Below are 17996 nucleotides of genomic sequence, written 5' to 3'. Positions count from 1 at the left end.
CAGGAAAAAAATCACATACCACAACAGCCTAGTCTCTGTAGCATTTTTCTCCCAGAGTTTCCTCATCTGTACTGTTTTGAGCTGCTGCAGAAGTTAAGATGGATATGTCTGATCATGGTGGACAAACCACAGTAACACACTGGACAGAAAATCCCCTTAATCATCTGAGGAACAAAGTCCACTCCCTTGAGAGCATGATAGTTCACAGATAAAGCTTTATTTTAAAGGGCATTTATCCAAAGAGTTTTATTTAAGTATTTTATTATTTCAAAGCCTTAGAGGAGATTAGGGCAAATTATGGGTTCAAGGATATTCAAGCAACCTGGAAAAGCAGAAGATGAAGACATACTCGGGAGACAAAACCACTTGAATAACTTGCTGGTTAGCCAAACCTCACTGGAGAATTTGGGTTATACATTTAAACAATTTCCATCAACCTAATGTAACTGTGGGATTTAAGAGCAGGAAGGACAAAAAGGCAAGCAACTGTGAGGAACGCTAACATGCAAGAGAGACTAGCAAATGTACTTAGAAAAAGAAACAGATAGAAAGTACGTGATTGACACTTGGAAATTACTTCTTATCATCTTTACTACAGTAGTATAAGATGATAAAAGTGCAAATCAGTATTGCTTGCTCACATAACCAAAGGAATCAACAAATACACCAAAACTAATGCTGAAACAAGTAAGGGCTATGAAATTTCTCATGAGATTTGCTATTTGTTTAAACAGGAACAAGCAGAGTCAGTGACACGAAAACTAGGTTCACACTGACGCACATCTTAAAGCTGTAGTTTCCAGTGAAAATATTCCCTTAGATCAAAACAGGACAGTTTAGAGAGAAAGATGGTTCAGTACAGACCAGAAAGTGACTCACCTTTAATACTGGCTCACCTAATTCTGTCTTTGAATTCATTTAACAAATAAATCTGTTATGGTACAAACATGTGATTCACTGAAAGACAAGCTTAAAGAAGCATTTCTGTTGAATGCTGGTAGCAACTGAAATTAAGCCAACAATAGCTGACCAAGGTGGAACTATTTTGAACTAGAAGTACAAACTGGACAATTATGGTTAAATCCTATTAAAAAGCAAACCACTTTAACAGAGGTGTGTTTTTGCTCTAATAACACAGAAACCAGCCTAGTCCAATTTCAAAAGATTGGTTTCAACTACAAATTAGACCACAGATCAACAGGAATGACTCCTTAACTCTAGTTGCTTTAACTTATCGTCTGCTTTACATTTTAATAACATTCATTTTAGCCTTTCCAAAGCACTATACTTGACAATACACAACTTCCAAAGGGTTTCCTATTCTCTACTTGGCAGTGCTTTATATTCTTATGTAGTATTTCTGAGAAGAATGAAAATGGGACCATATCAGAAAAATTTTTGATTATTTAGTTTACCTCATTAATAAAACCAAAATAATTAGATATGTGTACCCACTTGACAGGAATAAGCATTGATGAAATATTATTTACTTTCATATGTGTCAGGCATCATGGAATCTCAGTATTTTCCTTCAGTGTCTCACTCCCCAAAGACTCAATACTGGTTGAAACGTGCCTCCCTGTATCACCAATGGTCCCAGTGATCTTTCATCCCTCTGTTACTGAAGTTCAGAATATGAAGCAGTGGATACCTGAAACCTTGCTTAAAGTGGAGGAAAACATTTATGCTCCATTTTTGCTCTGTCTTCTGCTTGGTTTATCCTTCAGCTTTGTTTTTGTCACTGGTCCCACATCTGGGCTGTGGACAGCTTATTTCTTCAACCACAAGCAACGTGTTGCAGTCAATGAGTAAGTTTTTCCAGTACCTCAAGAGTAGATGTTCGATCATTTTCTTACTGTGATATTAAACTATTTACCAAGATAATATGCATATATAAGTTTATTCACTGCTATGGCATAACATTTATCTTCTCTTTACCTTACACTATCCGCTTTTATGCAGGGATTCAGAGCCATTCTCTCTGGTCTACAACCTGCAGCTACATCATTGCTAGGACAGAAAAGGTCTTCAGATAAACCTGAGACATATGCACATTTGTGCATTGGAAATGTACAACTCTGTGAACCCACACTGTGTAGCGCAGAGAAACTCTTCTTCCACCTAAGCAGATCAGAGTGTACTGAAAGAAAAAAGGTGCTTGGTTAGAGAGCCAAAAACTGGATACATCTACAGGCTAAACCACCAGTCAAACAAAGAAGAGTCAAGACCAGTCTTACAGTCTGGTCATGGGGAGCATTGATGTCTCTCTGCATTGGAAGAAAAGCTGATGACAGATGCACTTAGGCTGAGGGGGTAGAGCTTAGTTATTGAATCTGGCTCAAAGCCTTTAAAGTAGTAGTGTTCTATTCTACATTTCACAATATAATGCACAGCTGTGGATTGTCTTTGGTCAGAGGCTACTGTCTGATTAATCTGAGCAAGGCAGGGCAGTGTTCCCCAACTTCTTTTTTTTTAATATTATTTTTTTTTTTAATTCACGCCAGCTTGTCTCTAATTCTTGCAGTTCTTTAGGGATATCCTTAATACAAACAGGCTGCACACAAAGCATAACTCATAACTATGCTAAACCTATTTTATTTTGCCCTAATCTAAGTTCTCTTACTAAAGCTAAAGACCAAGAAACTGTTTTTTCTGTCTGTGGATAGAAACTCCATCCTCTTCTGTGGGACCAGTTTGAAGTCTGTACACTAGGAAGAAGACGGACCTTAAGGTTCATGGATTTGGACAGTTCTTCAGAGGTTTTCAACCTTTCTTCAATTCATAGACTCCTTCAATTTTCTTTAACCTATATACCCTCTACTGACGCTAGGTATTTAAGCACAGTGACAACAGCTTTTTAATTTGTTACTTTTTGTGGACCCCTTATATATGGAGAGTGTCTCTCTGATGAAGTTAAAACTACTGTTTCAGAACATAAAATGAAATTCAAGACTGCTTGCAAAACAGGAGACTAACACTTCATCTTGGAGTGCTGAAGGCCAAAAAGGCCTGAAAAATAAGCAGAAGAGAAAAGATGGATGTTAGACATCACTGTTTGGCTCTGAAAAGCCTAGTGAAGACTATAGCTTTGAAAGGCAATTTCTTTATTCTGCATCTGGTTACTGTGAGCTGTTGAATACAACAGTCTGACTTCCCTGCTGCTGGCATGGGAGGTCTGCGAACAAACTATGGAGCAGTGTGTTCTGAAGTGGCTCTGTGCTAAGAGCTTTTTGTTGTTGAAAAATGTGCTGATTTATAACGATTTATGTAGCCATGCTGTTTCTGTCTGAGAGAGGCTTGAAAGGCAGATGTGGAAACCTCCAAGCTAGGAATATTTTGTTCCCTCCAGGCTTATCTACAATGGGAAAATGAGTTAGACAATAATAATACATATGTATGTGTGTACATATATATATATATACATGTATATATATATATATATATATACACATACCACTGTGTATATATATATCCACACATGTAGGCTCTAATATGCAAAGTCATATTCCCATGTGTATTTCAAACAAAGGCAATGATGTTTAAATATCCACAAGTTATAGTCTGCCTTAGAGAGCACCCAAATCAGCTAATCTTGTCTTGGTTAGTCTGCTTCATTAAAACACCACTAATTTTTTCAATAGTTATTTCATCACTCTTCTCCCTAGGAATGAAGTAGAAGGTGGTCCTGATGAGTCCCTTCAAACTCAGCATATTCTGATTTCAAAGTACATTTACAGAACAAACTCCACTCTCATTCCCAATGCCATGGGAAAGCATTCAGCCCTAGCACTGAATGGTATGGAAAACCTAAGTTCTCCTTATCCTTGTTATTTACAATGGTACCAGCAGATACCTTCAAAATGACAACTCTGTATAACCGCTGTATTTAACCTATCTTTAACAGATTAGTTCATCTTGTGCTGTCCCACTGAAGCAAAACAGTCCTTCATGACTGTTTCGTGACAAACTCAGACCTGCCTACTTCAAATTGGGACTTCCTTCTTTTTACAGACATACAAGACATCACCATTAAGGTTAAGCTTCCTTAAGTACCTTCTGAGACACTGTTTTATTGAAAAGGACCCTGTTAAACCTTTGAACAGACATCCACCACCATCACCTTTGCCTCATTATATTTCATGTAACTTTTCATGTGTAACTTACAATATCAGACCTCTTTCCCTATAAACTTTAGCAAGGATGGTTGAAATCAACAACTAGAGTATGCAGTTTCACTAAGTGGGAAGATGGGGTTTGAGTTTGTTGTTCCTGATGTAGTGGTGTTTTTTATTTTTTTTAATCACTAATGGATCAGTACTCAGTCAGCTTCTAGTTACCTACCTATCAATTAGAACAGTGTTGTGCTTTACTTAGTGCCCTAGAGTGCCGCAGAGCTTTTGGAGCCTCAGTGCCAAAACTACAGTCTCCTCTTGTTATGACCAGCACAGAAAATTATTAAACAGAGTTGTGCTTTGATTGATATGTTTTGCTTTGGCATGTTATTTTTTAAATGTTTATTGCTTTAACAGGTGTTTTTTTAAGTGACCTCTACTTTGCTGTATTGATGGAGGGATGGAGGAGAATGAATGCCAGCACATCCATCATTTCTTTTTACTGCTGCTTCACAAATTACTAAAAAAGGCAAAACTTCTAAGTTGTTCAGCCATGTAAACTAGGAAGGACTGAGCTAAGATCGAAGCAAACTGTGACACATGTTCTTTCTTGCTCTAACAAAAAGATGGACATCAATTTATTACATGTGAATGCCAGAAAATGCTACAAGAACAAGCAGTCAAAATCTACTGTTTTTTTCTCTCCTTTTGTCTTAAAAAAAAACTTAAAGTTAGTGCATCGTATCTCTTGAAGGGCTATTCCCTTGAGTAGCTCAATTCTAGGATCTGGTTCCATCTCTACTGAGGTAAATACACAGACAGCAATAGAAGCAGTTTGGGTCCTATTTAGTAGCACTCAGCCCTGGTGAATTACCCTTTCAGAAGAACCTTTCACTGATTCATTTGACTGCTTCTACAATATAGTCTTTGCAAGCACAAAGCACTCACTTGAAATGAGTCATGCCAGAAGCTGCAATGTCTGAGCACTGGAAAAAATGTATGAACAACTTGTTGGCATTGACCCCATATAACTAAAAATAAGGTAATAGTCTTAATTTTCAAAACATGACAAAGACCATCAGTGACACTAAAACACCCTTTATCTGACTACATTCATTCCCCTCGAAGATGAGGGCTCCTCCATATTTCATGAAATCGCTTATTTTTGCAAACAGAGCCTACTGTAGTCACAGTAGAAGCAAACAGCCAACATATTTAATACTGTAGATATTTAGGAGTAATAAAAGTGCACCACAGGGCAAATAGACTGCTTTTTTTTTTTCTTTCAAAAGAACAGTTTATCTGATTTTTCAGGGATTAAAAAAAAAAATCTTCATGTGATATTTATTATAATGATTTTGAACTCCAGGTTAACATAAAAAGCTGGCTTCTTTCATTTTACAACATCAAAAAAGTCAAACGGTATCTAAACTAAGGGTATGCATTGCCTGAAAATTGAAGTGTAGATTGGGATGGAAAACATGACAGTCTTAGTACAGAGCTGAAAGCAAAAAGGTGTGCACCACTGCTAACTAGACAGATCTCAGCCATTTTATTTTGTCAGTGTCCAGTGACATTACTTCTCTTGGTTTTGGAGTATTACCAGCAAAGTACAGTGGTTCAGCAGAGTCAAACACCTACAGATATACACACTTTTGGTTACCAGAAACAAGACAAACTTGCATAAATTTAAATTGAAACTCAAATTGAAAGGGTTTCTAATCTGAAGGTATTCTGCTCTACATGTACTGCAGTCCACTAGTTGCTAAGTGTGTCATGAGTCCAGTGTTCTGCATTTTTCCCAAGTCACTGGTAACTTTATGCCCTTCATTCTTGTGGTATTGTTATTCATAATCTTTTCTTTGGCGGGTTGCTGTCATTTATAGTGTTTCTTCTCAGTTGCCAGAAGTCACACAGGGAGAAAATAAACAGAGAAACAGTGGGATGCATTGTCTATGTATTGAATTATCCTCTAGTTTACTTAAGCTTTTCATAAGTACTGACCCATCTTTCAGAATACAAGTGGACTAGCACAACCATCTTGTTAGCTAGTTTCCTTAAACACAGTTAATCTGTCTGGTTGGTGTCTTTTATAACCTCAGCTACAATTTGGGAAAAAAGACATATTTACTTTTTAACGTAGTTCAAAGACTGCTTATTTGAAAAATACTTTGGCTTCCAAAATGTTGAAAAACTATTTTAAAATGCAAATAAAATCTAAATCAGATCAACATTTCTATATTTGAGAGGTTTATTTTAGGATTAAAGGATATCAGCACACACCCTTTAAAGTGTCTGAGGTAGCTTAAAACAGTAAAACTAAAGGCAATGATCTATAACTCAAAACAAGAAGCATTAGGTTGAACCTCTGCAACAAAGGCCAGAAACCTCCTCAACCAGCACATAGGACATGCAAAACCCTGAATATGAGCTTCTAGATGGTCTGAAACAGTCATCTCCAGGGTAAAATTCCTATCCCTGGAATCATGAAAGGGGGACCTCCTTTCCAGCTCACCTCTGATCTCCCACCACCACCTGCTGAAGCAGCTACCAGCTCTCCACACCAGTCCAGCTGCACTGGGGGATGTCAAAAAGAAAACTTCATAAGAACCACTTACCTCAGAGAAAAGGAAATAGTTTATTAAAGGAACAGGGGAACCCCCTCAAAAGCTAAAGTTAAACAGTACTGGATGTTGTGTTGCAGACTTCTAGGGTACAATCTCCCTTTGTGGGGGACAGAAAGGTTCAGCTAAACAGGCTGAGTTTCTGTGCAACTATTTAATGCCTATCACGATTGGCAAGCAACTGGCCACCCTCCATATGGCTTGCTGCCTTCTCTTCCTAGGGAACTAAAGAACAGAGAGGGCATCTCAAATGACGAAGACACAGTATGAGACAATATCACAACAGAGTATTTCTTTTTAGAATTTAAATCAAGTAAGCAACTGATTCACGCAGTGCAGAAACTCGATAAGACATCAAAGGTCTAATCCCCAAGCCATAAAGCTAACTTGCTGACAATAACTACAGAGCTCTAACTCTCTTACATTTATCACCGCCATCAGCTCCTTCAGAACAAAGTATTTGGGAAGGAAGGCAGGCAGCTGAGTCTGGGAGGCAGATTTTGCTCTTGTGAAACTATTGATCTTAAAACAACATGTTGCTAGCTTTAAATACTGTCATCTTTAAAAAGAGGAATCATGCTAAAAGCAAAAAGTTAAATAGTACATATTTGGAATATATAAGGGTTTAACAAGCTAGACTAATGAGAAAAAAACACTTTCCATAGGGACATAAGAACTGGTAAGTGGTTTTCTCAAACCACTGGCAGTTCTATTTCCTCCCAAATTTGGGGTTTTATGGAACTCTTGTATGTTTGTTTGTATGTTGAGCAAAAACAATTTTCCTTTAATTTAAACCATTGTTTTCCGAGGAAAAAAAACCATTAGGAAGCCATTTAATTCTAATTATTATGAGGACTTTTTCAAAACAAAAAACCCTTGAATCTGAAAAAAATTCTGTGTTTATCTAGTAGTGGATAGAAGGGGTCAACAAACCATGATCCAAACCAGACAATTTACAAGAATAAAACAGAATTTTTCCAAGTTCTGTGTCACATTTTAAGTGGCCTCTTCTTTCTTTGTAGCAGAACACATGTTCCTTGCTGTTCTTTGCCTTCCACACCAGCTGGCTTTTAAATATGTCCTAAAAGATTACCCAGCCCAAGTTTCACTGACATGGGAGGAAGAAAAGAAATTATGAAGCTATTTTACAAAAAGTTTAATCTTTTCTCCCTGTCTACTGCTTCACAGAGAGGAAGAAGAATATATTCCACAGCAGATGCATTTTTATCTCCCTTTGTGTTGTTGCCTGAGGAAAAAGAACATCAGGTGACCGGATTGAGGGCAATTGTCATTACCCACCCCTCTTTGTAGGGAGAGTCTGGCCAGCAACCTAAGGAGAATTACAAGCTGCCCACCACAGTCTACTGATGCTCTCTGTGGACAGTGCTTGACCACATTAAAAAACAGTCTGGATAAGTATGACAAATGTCAGTGCAAATATATTCAGCCACAAATATGGCTTGGAATAGACAAACAAGGGTATTTTTCAGACACCTTGGCAAATGTAACTCACTGTTTAACTGTTCAGAAAACAGGAGAGCAAAAGTTTTATGCGAATTCGGTGTGCCCATATTTAGTACTGGAGAGGCCTTCTTCTCTTTAAGATGTAGGCTTGGGGACATAAAAAATCTGTCCCGTATCAGACCTAGAACAGATTGCTTTTGATACCTGGACAAAGTTATCCTTCTGTCATTGCACGGTCTGTCACTTGACCTGCTGGATGTCATCCACTAGGCTTGTATCCCTAGTCACCTCTTACAGCACCTGAGGGCCAGGCCTCTCTGTTAATTAAAGTTCCCTGAGGTCCATCACTACTGCAGTCTACACCACAGCTCCACCCACAATGTATTCAGAGCAGCGTTATTAGCTGACTGACACATCTGTCATAGGTTTATTATCACTGGCTAGGACTCAGGTTCACAGGTAGGCAAGTATGCTGTGCTGTGAAGCCGTCTGACAGGAAGAGGTGCCAAAGTACCACAGACTGCTGATGCAAACAACTCCAAATACTCTGTGGCATTTTCCCTTTATCAAAACAACCCATAGAAACTGGCTACACCTTTAAATAATTCTTTTGGATTCACATGTTTTAGAAAGTTAAAAATCTAAGTCCTCTGCAGCTGCAGTTGATACCCAAATATATGTTCTCCTCACAACTTGCCATTAAAAGAGAGAAATTCTACTAGCATCAATTTACAGACAGTGAATTTAGTCACAGAGATGTGGTGGCTTGTTCAAAGTCACAGAGGAAGTCTGTGGCAATGCTGGGAATTAAACACAGGACTCCAGAAACTCATTCCTGTTTTTTTAACCACATATGTCATCCTTCCAAATGTTCTTTCCTACATAAGATTTAGTCATGGCTGAAATAGGCCCAATTCATTAACAAAGCAAGAACCCAGCAAGAGAAACGGTATGAATCCTTCAAAACTGGTATGTGGATTTTCCAGTTAAAAACATTTGAGGATGTTTTGTAAACTAAATTATGACCTTTTTTGTTTCCATTAAAAAAAAATCTTCACTGAAGGTCATTTTTAATGCAATCTAGGATGATGTTCCATGGAAAAAGCATGGGTTGAGCTGTCTTGGCTCAGCACACTATTAGTTCTCCCGACAGCATGGTACTGATTGATTCTTTAGCTCTTTCAGGGTAAGTCCTGAATTCAAGGTACTCACACAGCTCTCCTCCACTTCTGAGCCTTGAAGAGTAGAGGAGAACAATAATACATTCAGTTGTAAGAAGTATATAACTGCAATGCTCCTTTTCAAAATAGCCATGTCTTCCTAAAAATCAAAGCAATAATTGTAGTCAGGACACTACTTTTTCTACCTGCAATGAACTGACTGAATCACAGACTTTGTAAAGTATTTCCTAAACCACAAACGATAAATGTAATAAGAGCAAAACATTAAATAAATGCCAAAGTCACAAAATCAGGCTCTAAATGAGGCCACAAACTTGACTTTCCCTTTAGTTCACTTGGGCTTATTTATTGCGGAGCATTGATTACTTGTATTTTCTATGTCAGCTTAGCATTGTGTTTTATTTAGTTATGGGAATTTTAGCTTTAAGAGCACCTCAGTTTCCAGATACTTCTTTACGTAGTTGTCAGACATATAGAAACAATGACATCACTGTTAATATATCCATGAAAACACAGAATAGATATGATACATTAATATTTCTGCAGCAAACCAACACTGTTAAGGCAGAGGTGTATTTTTCAAGGTTTATCTAAACATTTTTCCTTACCACTAATTTTTTAAAAGCTGTACCATAATGTTTCTCCACAGCAATATTTCAACCAAGTTGCAAACTTACCTGAGAAAAATAGAAAATATTCCAACCAAGAAGGATATGTTTCTTAACAAGGTTTCCATGTCTTAGCACTTCAATCTTTTTTGCTCACAGTTGGAAAAGCAGAAACGATTAGCACGACAAGGAGCTGATATCATGATTCATCTGCTGCACACCATGCTTTTAATATCACAACAGCTATTAGATAATCAAAATAAATGACAATGGAAAGTCTTGACACAGAGTAGGCAAGATGTACGTCTGTTAGCTGCTCTTAAAGGAATGAAGCTGTAAATTGAGTAAATTCTTTGCTCTCCTTGCACTAAAAGTTTTATTAAGGAAACTGGACTCTGCTTGAAGTTGAAAATGTTTTGTTTCTGTAAAATATTGTTGAACCACAAGAGGATCCAAGCTAACTAAATATGGAGCAAGACATGTTTTTGTATACCAGCCCAAAATACCCTGTTACTGATTCATTGGTAACTTATGACTGGTTTGGATATAATCTTAACCAACCATCATTGGTTTTGGGAGGTGAAATGACATGAGTCAACTGTAATTAATACGATAAAGAACAGCTCACTCTTATTGCTTAAGTTAGTCCAGTCAAAGCTTTGCTTCTTGCAACAATGTTCCAGTCCCAGCCTTTCAGAAAAGGCAAATCCAAAGAGCAAGTTCCATTTATCACACAATTTCTTTCTCCCTAGCTCAAAAGCATAACAGTCTTGTACAGATGGAAGTGAAACAGAATATCACGTTTTCATGTGCACAGAACACCCAAAGAAACAATAGACAAATGCAGTATTTTTTCATATGGTAGATGTGTTGCATACATAGCTTCTTAAATTGTTGTTTCCCATTACTAAACATTCTTCTTTCTTCCCATTTCTAAATCTAAAAATCATGTCAACCAAGAGATATTCTGAGACCTCTCAGCACAGCTGACATAACCCTGAACAAGAACCCAACAAAGATCGTGTTCTTTGGCAATAGTAATGTCACACACAAAAAATATTAAGAGAAGCACTGGAAGTGACAGAAACTATTTAAAAAGAGAAAAAATGGTATGAATAAATTTAACCAGTAAATTTTAAGACTATATCTAACAATTCCTGCAGAAGTAGTACAGACAAATGTCAGGTTTTCAGATGAATCTTGAACTCCAGATAAAGTAGGTGATGATCTGGTGCAGACAACAGAAGGGAGATGGAGTCCAGAAGTTATCTACTGTTAAGCATATATAAAATTGCAGTAGACAGAGAGTGAGTAGTAAGTCTGGGGAAAAACTTGATTCTCAGTAACAAAGATTATGCCTTTACACTTAAACCTGGTCTGTCTGAGTTGTCAGTGAGAGAGAATATACACTGTTCTCTAACTATAAAGGTGTCTAGCTTTAAAGTTTTGGGGTTGTACAAGTTTCCCTAATCACCATGTAGGTTGACTTTTACCTTTGAGTTTTTCCTAGTTCTGTTCTCCTTTTGTTTACACGTAATGTATAAGCTGAACATTTTATATAAAGTTGTGTTCTGGTACAGCTTAAATGGATTGTCAGCTTGAATATTATAGAATCCTAGAATGTCCAGAGTTGGAAGAAACACACAAGATCATCAAGTCCAGCTCCTGGCCCTGTACAGGACTATCCCCAAGAGTCACACCATGTGCCTCAGAGTGTTGTCCAAACACTTCTGTAACTTACAGCAGGCTTGATGCTCTGACCACTTCCCTGGGAAGCCTGTCACATCCACCCTCTGGGTGAAGAACCTTTTTCAAATATCCAACCTAAAGCTCCCTGACACAGCTTCAGGCCATTCCCTCGAGTTCTGTCACTGGTCACCACAGGGAAGAGATCAGTGCGTGCCTCTCTTCTTCCCCTCCTGAGGAAGTTGTAGACTGTTATGAGGTCTCTCCTCAAATCTCCTCTTCTCCAGGCTTGAACAGACCAAGTGACTTCAGATGCTTCTTGCATGGCTTCCCCTCTAGGCCCTTCACCATCTTCACAGCCCTCCCTTGGACACTTTCTAACACCTTTATATCCTTCTTATATTGTGGTGTCAATCCACCTCTGATAAATCATTCATGATGTATTGTGAATATCAAAAAAAGAGTGCTAAAACAGAGTTGGTTTTTCTGTGATGTATGTTTGAGCTGGTTTTAAGAGGTTGAAAGAACAACCGATAACTGTTACAAAATTCACCTATGCTCTGAAAAGGCTTTACCTAATCATGTATTTTTGTACACAAAAATAAGATCCTCACTGTTCATTCAAGGATTCACACAGTTTGCAAGCTTTGAAATACTGCTATTCTCAAGGGGAGGCAGTCTATTATTGCTCATCTTTGCCTGCCTCAAAGTTACAAACTTGAGTGGCAACTTAAAAGAAAGTGTCAGGATTTTTATGTTCCTTAGCCAAGACCCAGTACTTTGCTGAAGAAGAGCGTGTAGATTTAATCATCTTCCTGCACTCTAATTTATTATTTGCCCAAAGTACCAGTTTCTTCTATCTGATAGAATATGCAATGCGACATTTTATGGAACTCATTGTTTTCTCTCTTGCTCCCTTAGTGGATTATATTTTCGTGCTAAGCATTACTGAACTGGTAACTGCATGGATCTTACCCTTGATTGACCCTGGTTTATATTGTTCTTGGCTAGAAGAAGCAAGAATGAACAACCCCCAATGAGAAGTCTGACCATCTTCCTCCAGGGGGATTGCAGCTGTGGAGAGACCACATGTCATCTTTGGAAAATAAAAATCTGTAAGGCAGTTTTTCCTTGCTGGCATAATATGATACGAGTCAGACCACTTTCACTAGCACAGGTAAGTCACATCCCCTCCTTTGATGAAACAGAAAAATAGCAATTGCGTCCAAATAAAGCTACAGGTAAAGGAATGGTAATTTATTTTCATGCAATGTGAATCTAAAAACAAAGATTAGATTAAGCAAGTCAGGAAATCTACAGGGGAACACCCAACAAGAGGATTTTTCACCAATGCTTCCCTGAGTTCCTATCTCTGGCCAGGACATGAAATACCACATGAACAGCCACAGTTTAATCCGAAATTGGATATGTATGCAAGAATAATGAAGATGGAGGGATAGGGAATGACAGACACAAAAACACAGGACTTTTGCAAGCCCTGTCCAACCTAAAGAAAAGCTTGGGTTTCTTTACAGCTCAAGTTCGGTTGAAACCTTTATGTAATTCAATAGGGAAAACTGGAGTGAAAATCAAGACTTGATCCAGCTCTTATATTCTCTTCACCTCAAATGCTTGTATAATGTTGGTTCCAAATAGCTGATGAGTGACAGCCTTAAAGATGAGAGGCAAAAAGCACAATGGCAAATCTAGTGATCTGACAGGATGCAGCAGGACATGGCTATAAAACATGTGAAGAGAATGGATTGGTTTTAGCAGAGCCTGGAAGAAACCAGTGAGGTGGGAGAAAGACAGTAAGGAGGATGCAGGAATGGCACTGAGCACTACCTGAAAAAAAAGGTCTCAAATGTCCATTGTAGAGAGCAGCCATTCCAACCCATTTGTGTTTTGTGTTTGCTAGCACATCTGCATTGTGCTCTTGCACATGCAAAGACTTGCAGACAGTTTCTTCCCAAAGTTGATGCAATAAATACATGTAATTTCTATATTAGTAGCATAGAGACACATCATACAAACGGCACAGACCTTTCGTTACACATCATCTACTGGCACCAGTTTCACTGACTTTAGCAAAGTTACTCCTGATTTACATCTGTGCAAAAATAAGTCCAGTGTGCTCAAGTAAATACTCTACACAGCTGGGAGAGTTTAGAAACATGAAATAGATGTTTGTAACACCATGTGATTAAAGAAAAACCCAAACCACAGAGTTTAGAACTGAATCCAAATCCTCCTCAAGTTTGGTGTGTTTTAGATCCAAGATTTTGATTCAGACTCTTGTCTATATAAATTGTAGCAATTCATAATTTGCTGTAATTTTAGCTAATATATCACGCCAAATACATCGGCACCTACTTTGGATTTTAAAGGCTTTGTGGCAACTGGTAAATTAAGTTGTAGAACATGAACAGTAATGAGTACTGGTCTAAAACAGAAACATAGAAAATAAACATTAACAGGCAAGTGCCAACTTGATGTTCCATTGAAATTATAAATTCCATTGACCATAACTCAGATGTGAACATTAATTTACTGTATCAACAAATACCTGACCATTAGAAGAACTCACTTCAAGTTAAGCTGTAGGGACACTTATGAGACAACCCAACAATTTCCAGCATGAAAAATTTTTTTATGGTTCCAAAACCAGTTTTTTCTTGAAGTTATATCTCTGTTTCTATGAAGATTACGCATCAACCTCAGCTGTTTCCTTGTTCAGATATTTGTGGGGGGTATTGAACTCTTTTTAATGTCATTAGCAGCAGTAATCCCATTAGGACAAGTCATTGAATGCTTATATATTAGAAAGCAGAACTCACCCAGTCTGAATATATTTGCAAGGCAAGAAAACTTTACAGGAAGTAATAAACAAAAAAAATACCTTTCTTATTCAAGAGATCTGCCTTAACTTCCAGCAAAGGCAAAGAACAAATAACTTGAAGCTAAAGTTAGAAAAATTGAAAACACAAACTACTTTTATTTTTAAAAGCTGAATCTTATTTATCAGATGGATTTACATACTCTTCAGTATGAATGAAAATAGGAGTGGCCCATCTATGAATGTGTTCATGCTTAATACTTACTTCCCTAATAGCCTAATTTTTGTGAATTTGGAAGTGTTCATTTTTTAAATGTATATACTGAAAATGGTTGTATAAGAATTAATTAACCCAGTAATAAAATTAAATCATCTTCTCACTCTTGAGAATCAGTATCCAAGCCAAAATATGTTAACTATGAGTCAGTTGTGGGAAAAAGGTTTCTTTCCTAGAGCCTAGGCCAGTAATTTCAAGTTTGAGAAAGTGCTTTCAAATGAAGTTAAAGGTCTACTGACTCCAGCCACAGATGTTTTCTCTCAGAGGTGATATATGCTGCCAACCAAGTTGACAATTCAGAAATATTGGGAATATGCAGAATAAGTCTTCGTTTTCCCTTTCACTCTAAGTTATAACAACCCAGTAATTTGAAGTTTTCAAAGTACTATAGTCAGACAGCTTGAGATTCTCTTCTTTATCAGGCAGTACTGAAGAACAAAAATCCAAAACTGAAATTCTATGCCAGATGTTAGTACTTATCATTACTAGATGCCACCCTTATTCTCAACACAACTTTTTCACAACTAATCAGTATTTTATCTTTTCCCAATGTCAGAATACCCTGCCTACTTGCTCCCACTCAACTGCTTTCACTGTTTCCATAGATTTTGCTTGGATAACAAAAGGAACAAGTGTCTTGGGGTACAACAGCAACCTTCAAAGCAGATCTCTAGCCATATGTCAGCCAGAAAAACAGAATCACTTACAAGAACATGAGCTGATTTTGTCAGCCCCATCTGAACCATCAGATAAGACAAAACTATGTATTTTGGTTAAAAACAAGTAGTGATATACCTATTACAGTCATCTAAGCACAAAGCATGAAATGTGTAAACAGAAATGTGGTTTCTTGAGTCTCCATATCAACAGTGACACTATTCATCAAAAGAAAGTTACCAAAGCTGTACTTGTTTCCAAACATCCATAAATTAATTCCACTGCCTCGGAGTGATCCATATTGCAACACCTGTCACAGCTTCTGTAGCAACAAACTCAATGCTTTCACAAGAGGGGAAAACTGGTGGTTTTGGTTAAATGGGGACTTTCGATGCAAGTCCGTTTATGTGCATATCTTCATTCTTATCTGCCTGTTCAGAACTAGCTTACATGTGAAATCAGAAGTTTGTTGGTAGTTTTGTGGGATTGGGCATTGTTTCTTTTCTTTATACAAACAATATGCCCCACTACAGCCACCTTTTTGAGTATCTCAGAAAAACTCTAAGCCTGGAAAAATTTAGAAATAAAACTATTTCAGTTAAAGGGTATCCGAGTCAAGGTCACATTGCCAATGTAGTGCATGAGAAATTTGCCTTACTATTGGTCATACTGTGATTCTTATGTTAAATACAAGAAAAACATACAAAGTCAGATTTATAGAAACAAATTATATTATTTCACTGACAGTATGCTGAGATTCAGTACCAGCAAAGAATATATGGCAACAAGGACAGGTGTTATTGTTTTATCCAAAGAGTGGGTAAAGTTCAGTAAACAGAATTATTAGTATCTTTCTTCAATCTTGTAGCTAGAAAGTAGGAAGCAACTTTTTTTCCATTAGACAGGAGTGGGAAAATTCACCTATATATGATCCACAGCGGCAAGTGACACTTATAGCTTAATTAAAAGGTTCAGGTCAATACTGAAATAAGTGGGAAAATGTCAACTGTTTCCAAAAATACCAAGTGATCCTCTGTCAGCCCAGCTGTCCCTTTGTCAGCCCAGCTATATCTTAAGAGAATATACACAGACAAAATACAGGCTTCAGGAAGTAGTTGATTTTGATTTTTCTGATCTCTTGCCGCTTGAAATTTTCTTTCTACATTTAAGGGTGATAAACATTCATTCTGAAAACCCAAGCATGTCTGCAAACATTCTTCTCTTTGACACAGACAGGAGACTCAACTGCTTTTGTGTGAATAAAGCTACAGTGACGAGTTCACACACTAACGGTAACTGGCTGAATGAAAATTTCTGTGGTCTTTTATTGTGGCTCAGAGGACCGGGGAAATGGAGTCCCAGTTACGTCTGTGTCTGATGGGTACAAAACAATTTTTCCACACTGTCATTGTGCCATCTGCAAAAACACAACTGAGAAGTGGAATAGTCCATGTGTGTTACCCATGTGAGCAGAGAAGAGTTTTATACACCACAGCTACCAGTTATACTTGGAAGACCCAACTCTATCTAAATATTTTTTTAGCTATTTGTCAATAAACAAGATAACTCGTGTAAGTAAAATGTTTTAATACACTTGAAATTATTTTTCCAAGTAACTGACTAATTTCATCTTGTCTTTTAATTTTGGTTTTTGGACTCTCTAAGAAGGGATTGTAAACTACCATCAGCATACACAGCTATGTCTTTTTCTTGCAAATTATACAATTTAGATTAGCTGTACTTAAAATGCTTGAGTCCAGAGCATTTTTTCCTCTAATTATTATTTTCCTCTAGTAAGTTGATAACCTTCCCCACACATATTTTCTCAATAGAAATATACCTACCTACAGGTTACAGGTTAGACAGATTTGCAGTTTATGTTTTAAACTCATTTGACTCCCTAAAGAGTAAATCATTAGCTAGATTGATCAGTACATTTATGGGCCATATTAATTGGGACAAATAAAAGTTAAACAAACATCCCTTTTTCAGCATGGTAAATAGAGGACATTTCCTTATGAGACCAAGACCTGAAAGTTACCAGGTAAGATAAGAGTCCAAGGTTTTTCGCCCAGTCAGTGGTTAATTGTTGCATTTACAAGGGAAAAGCCCTAGTAAGACACAGTACACTTGCAGAAAACCAGACCCAAACGCAATAAATTATGCACCATTTCACTCTGAGATTGAAACCTTCTCTGATCCGTAGATTCAGCACAGAAGGACATCTTCATATATATTTGGCTGAACTTCTAACAACTCATAATAAAATCCTCTTTGCCTTTATTTTGCAACTTGTTATTTCTAAGATCCAGGCAGCACCTGGAATTTTCATTAACTGTAAGCCTATCCAGGAAACCTGAAAATTACTTAAACTCTATTACAGCATTCAATTGATGTGTTATAGTGCAGGTAATAGACTTTGTGTGAAAATATTCAGCTTCAGGAATTTTCCTAGCAGACTAAGAAACAATTTATTACTTTATCCTGTGTTTTATCCCTTTTAGATTCTATTAATTGAAAAGCTCCAAGGTTACAATCTTAGTTTTTCTAA

The 17996-nt window shown here is 37.3% G+C and overlaps 1 protein-coding gene across 1 annotated transcript in view; it reads right to left on the bottom strand.

The window, feature by feature from the left end:
- Positions 1 to 12771, bottom strand: part of SMOC2 (SPARC related modular calcium binding 2) — a 108273-nt gene extending 95502 nt beyond the window's left edge. Inside the window, exons 1-2 of the mRNA XM_008923614.3 lie at positions 12651 to 12771; positions 6628 to 6689 (exon numbers count right to left, since the gene is read on the bottom strand). Coding sequence (XP_008921862.1) covers positions 6628 to 6689; positions 12651 to 12771 — 183 coding nt within the window. The remainder of the gene's footprint in view (positions 1 to 6627; positions 6690 to 12650) is intronic.
- Positions 12772 to 17996: the final 5225 nt, after the last annotated feature.

The sequence above is a fragment of the Manacus vitellinus genome, unplaced genomic scaffold (genome assembly GCF_001715985.3).
Source record: "Manacus vitellinus isolate BGI_N305 unplaced genomic scaffold, ASM171598v3 scaffold_37_pilon, whole genome shotgun sequence".
In the NCBI taxonomy this organism is placed as follows: Eukaryota; Metazoa; Chordata; class Aves; order Passeriformes; family Pipridae; genus Manacus; species Manacus vitellinus.
The sequence above is the reverse complement of the archived record's forward strand: the minus strand, read 5'-3'. Positions and strand labels throughout refer to the sequence as shown.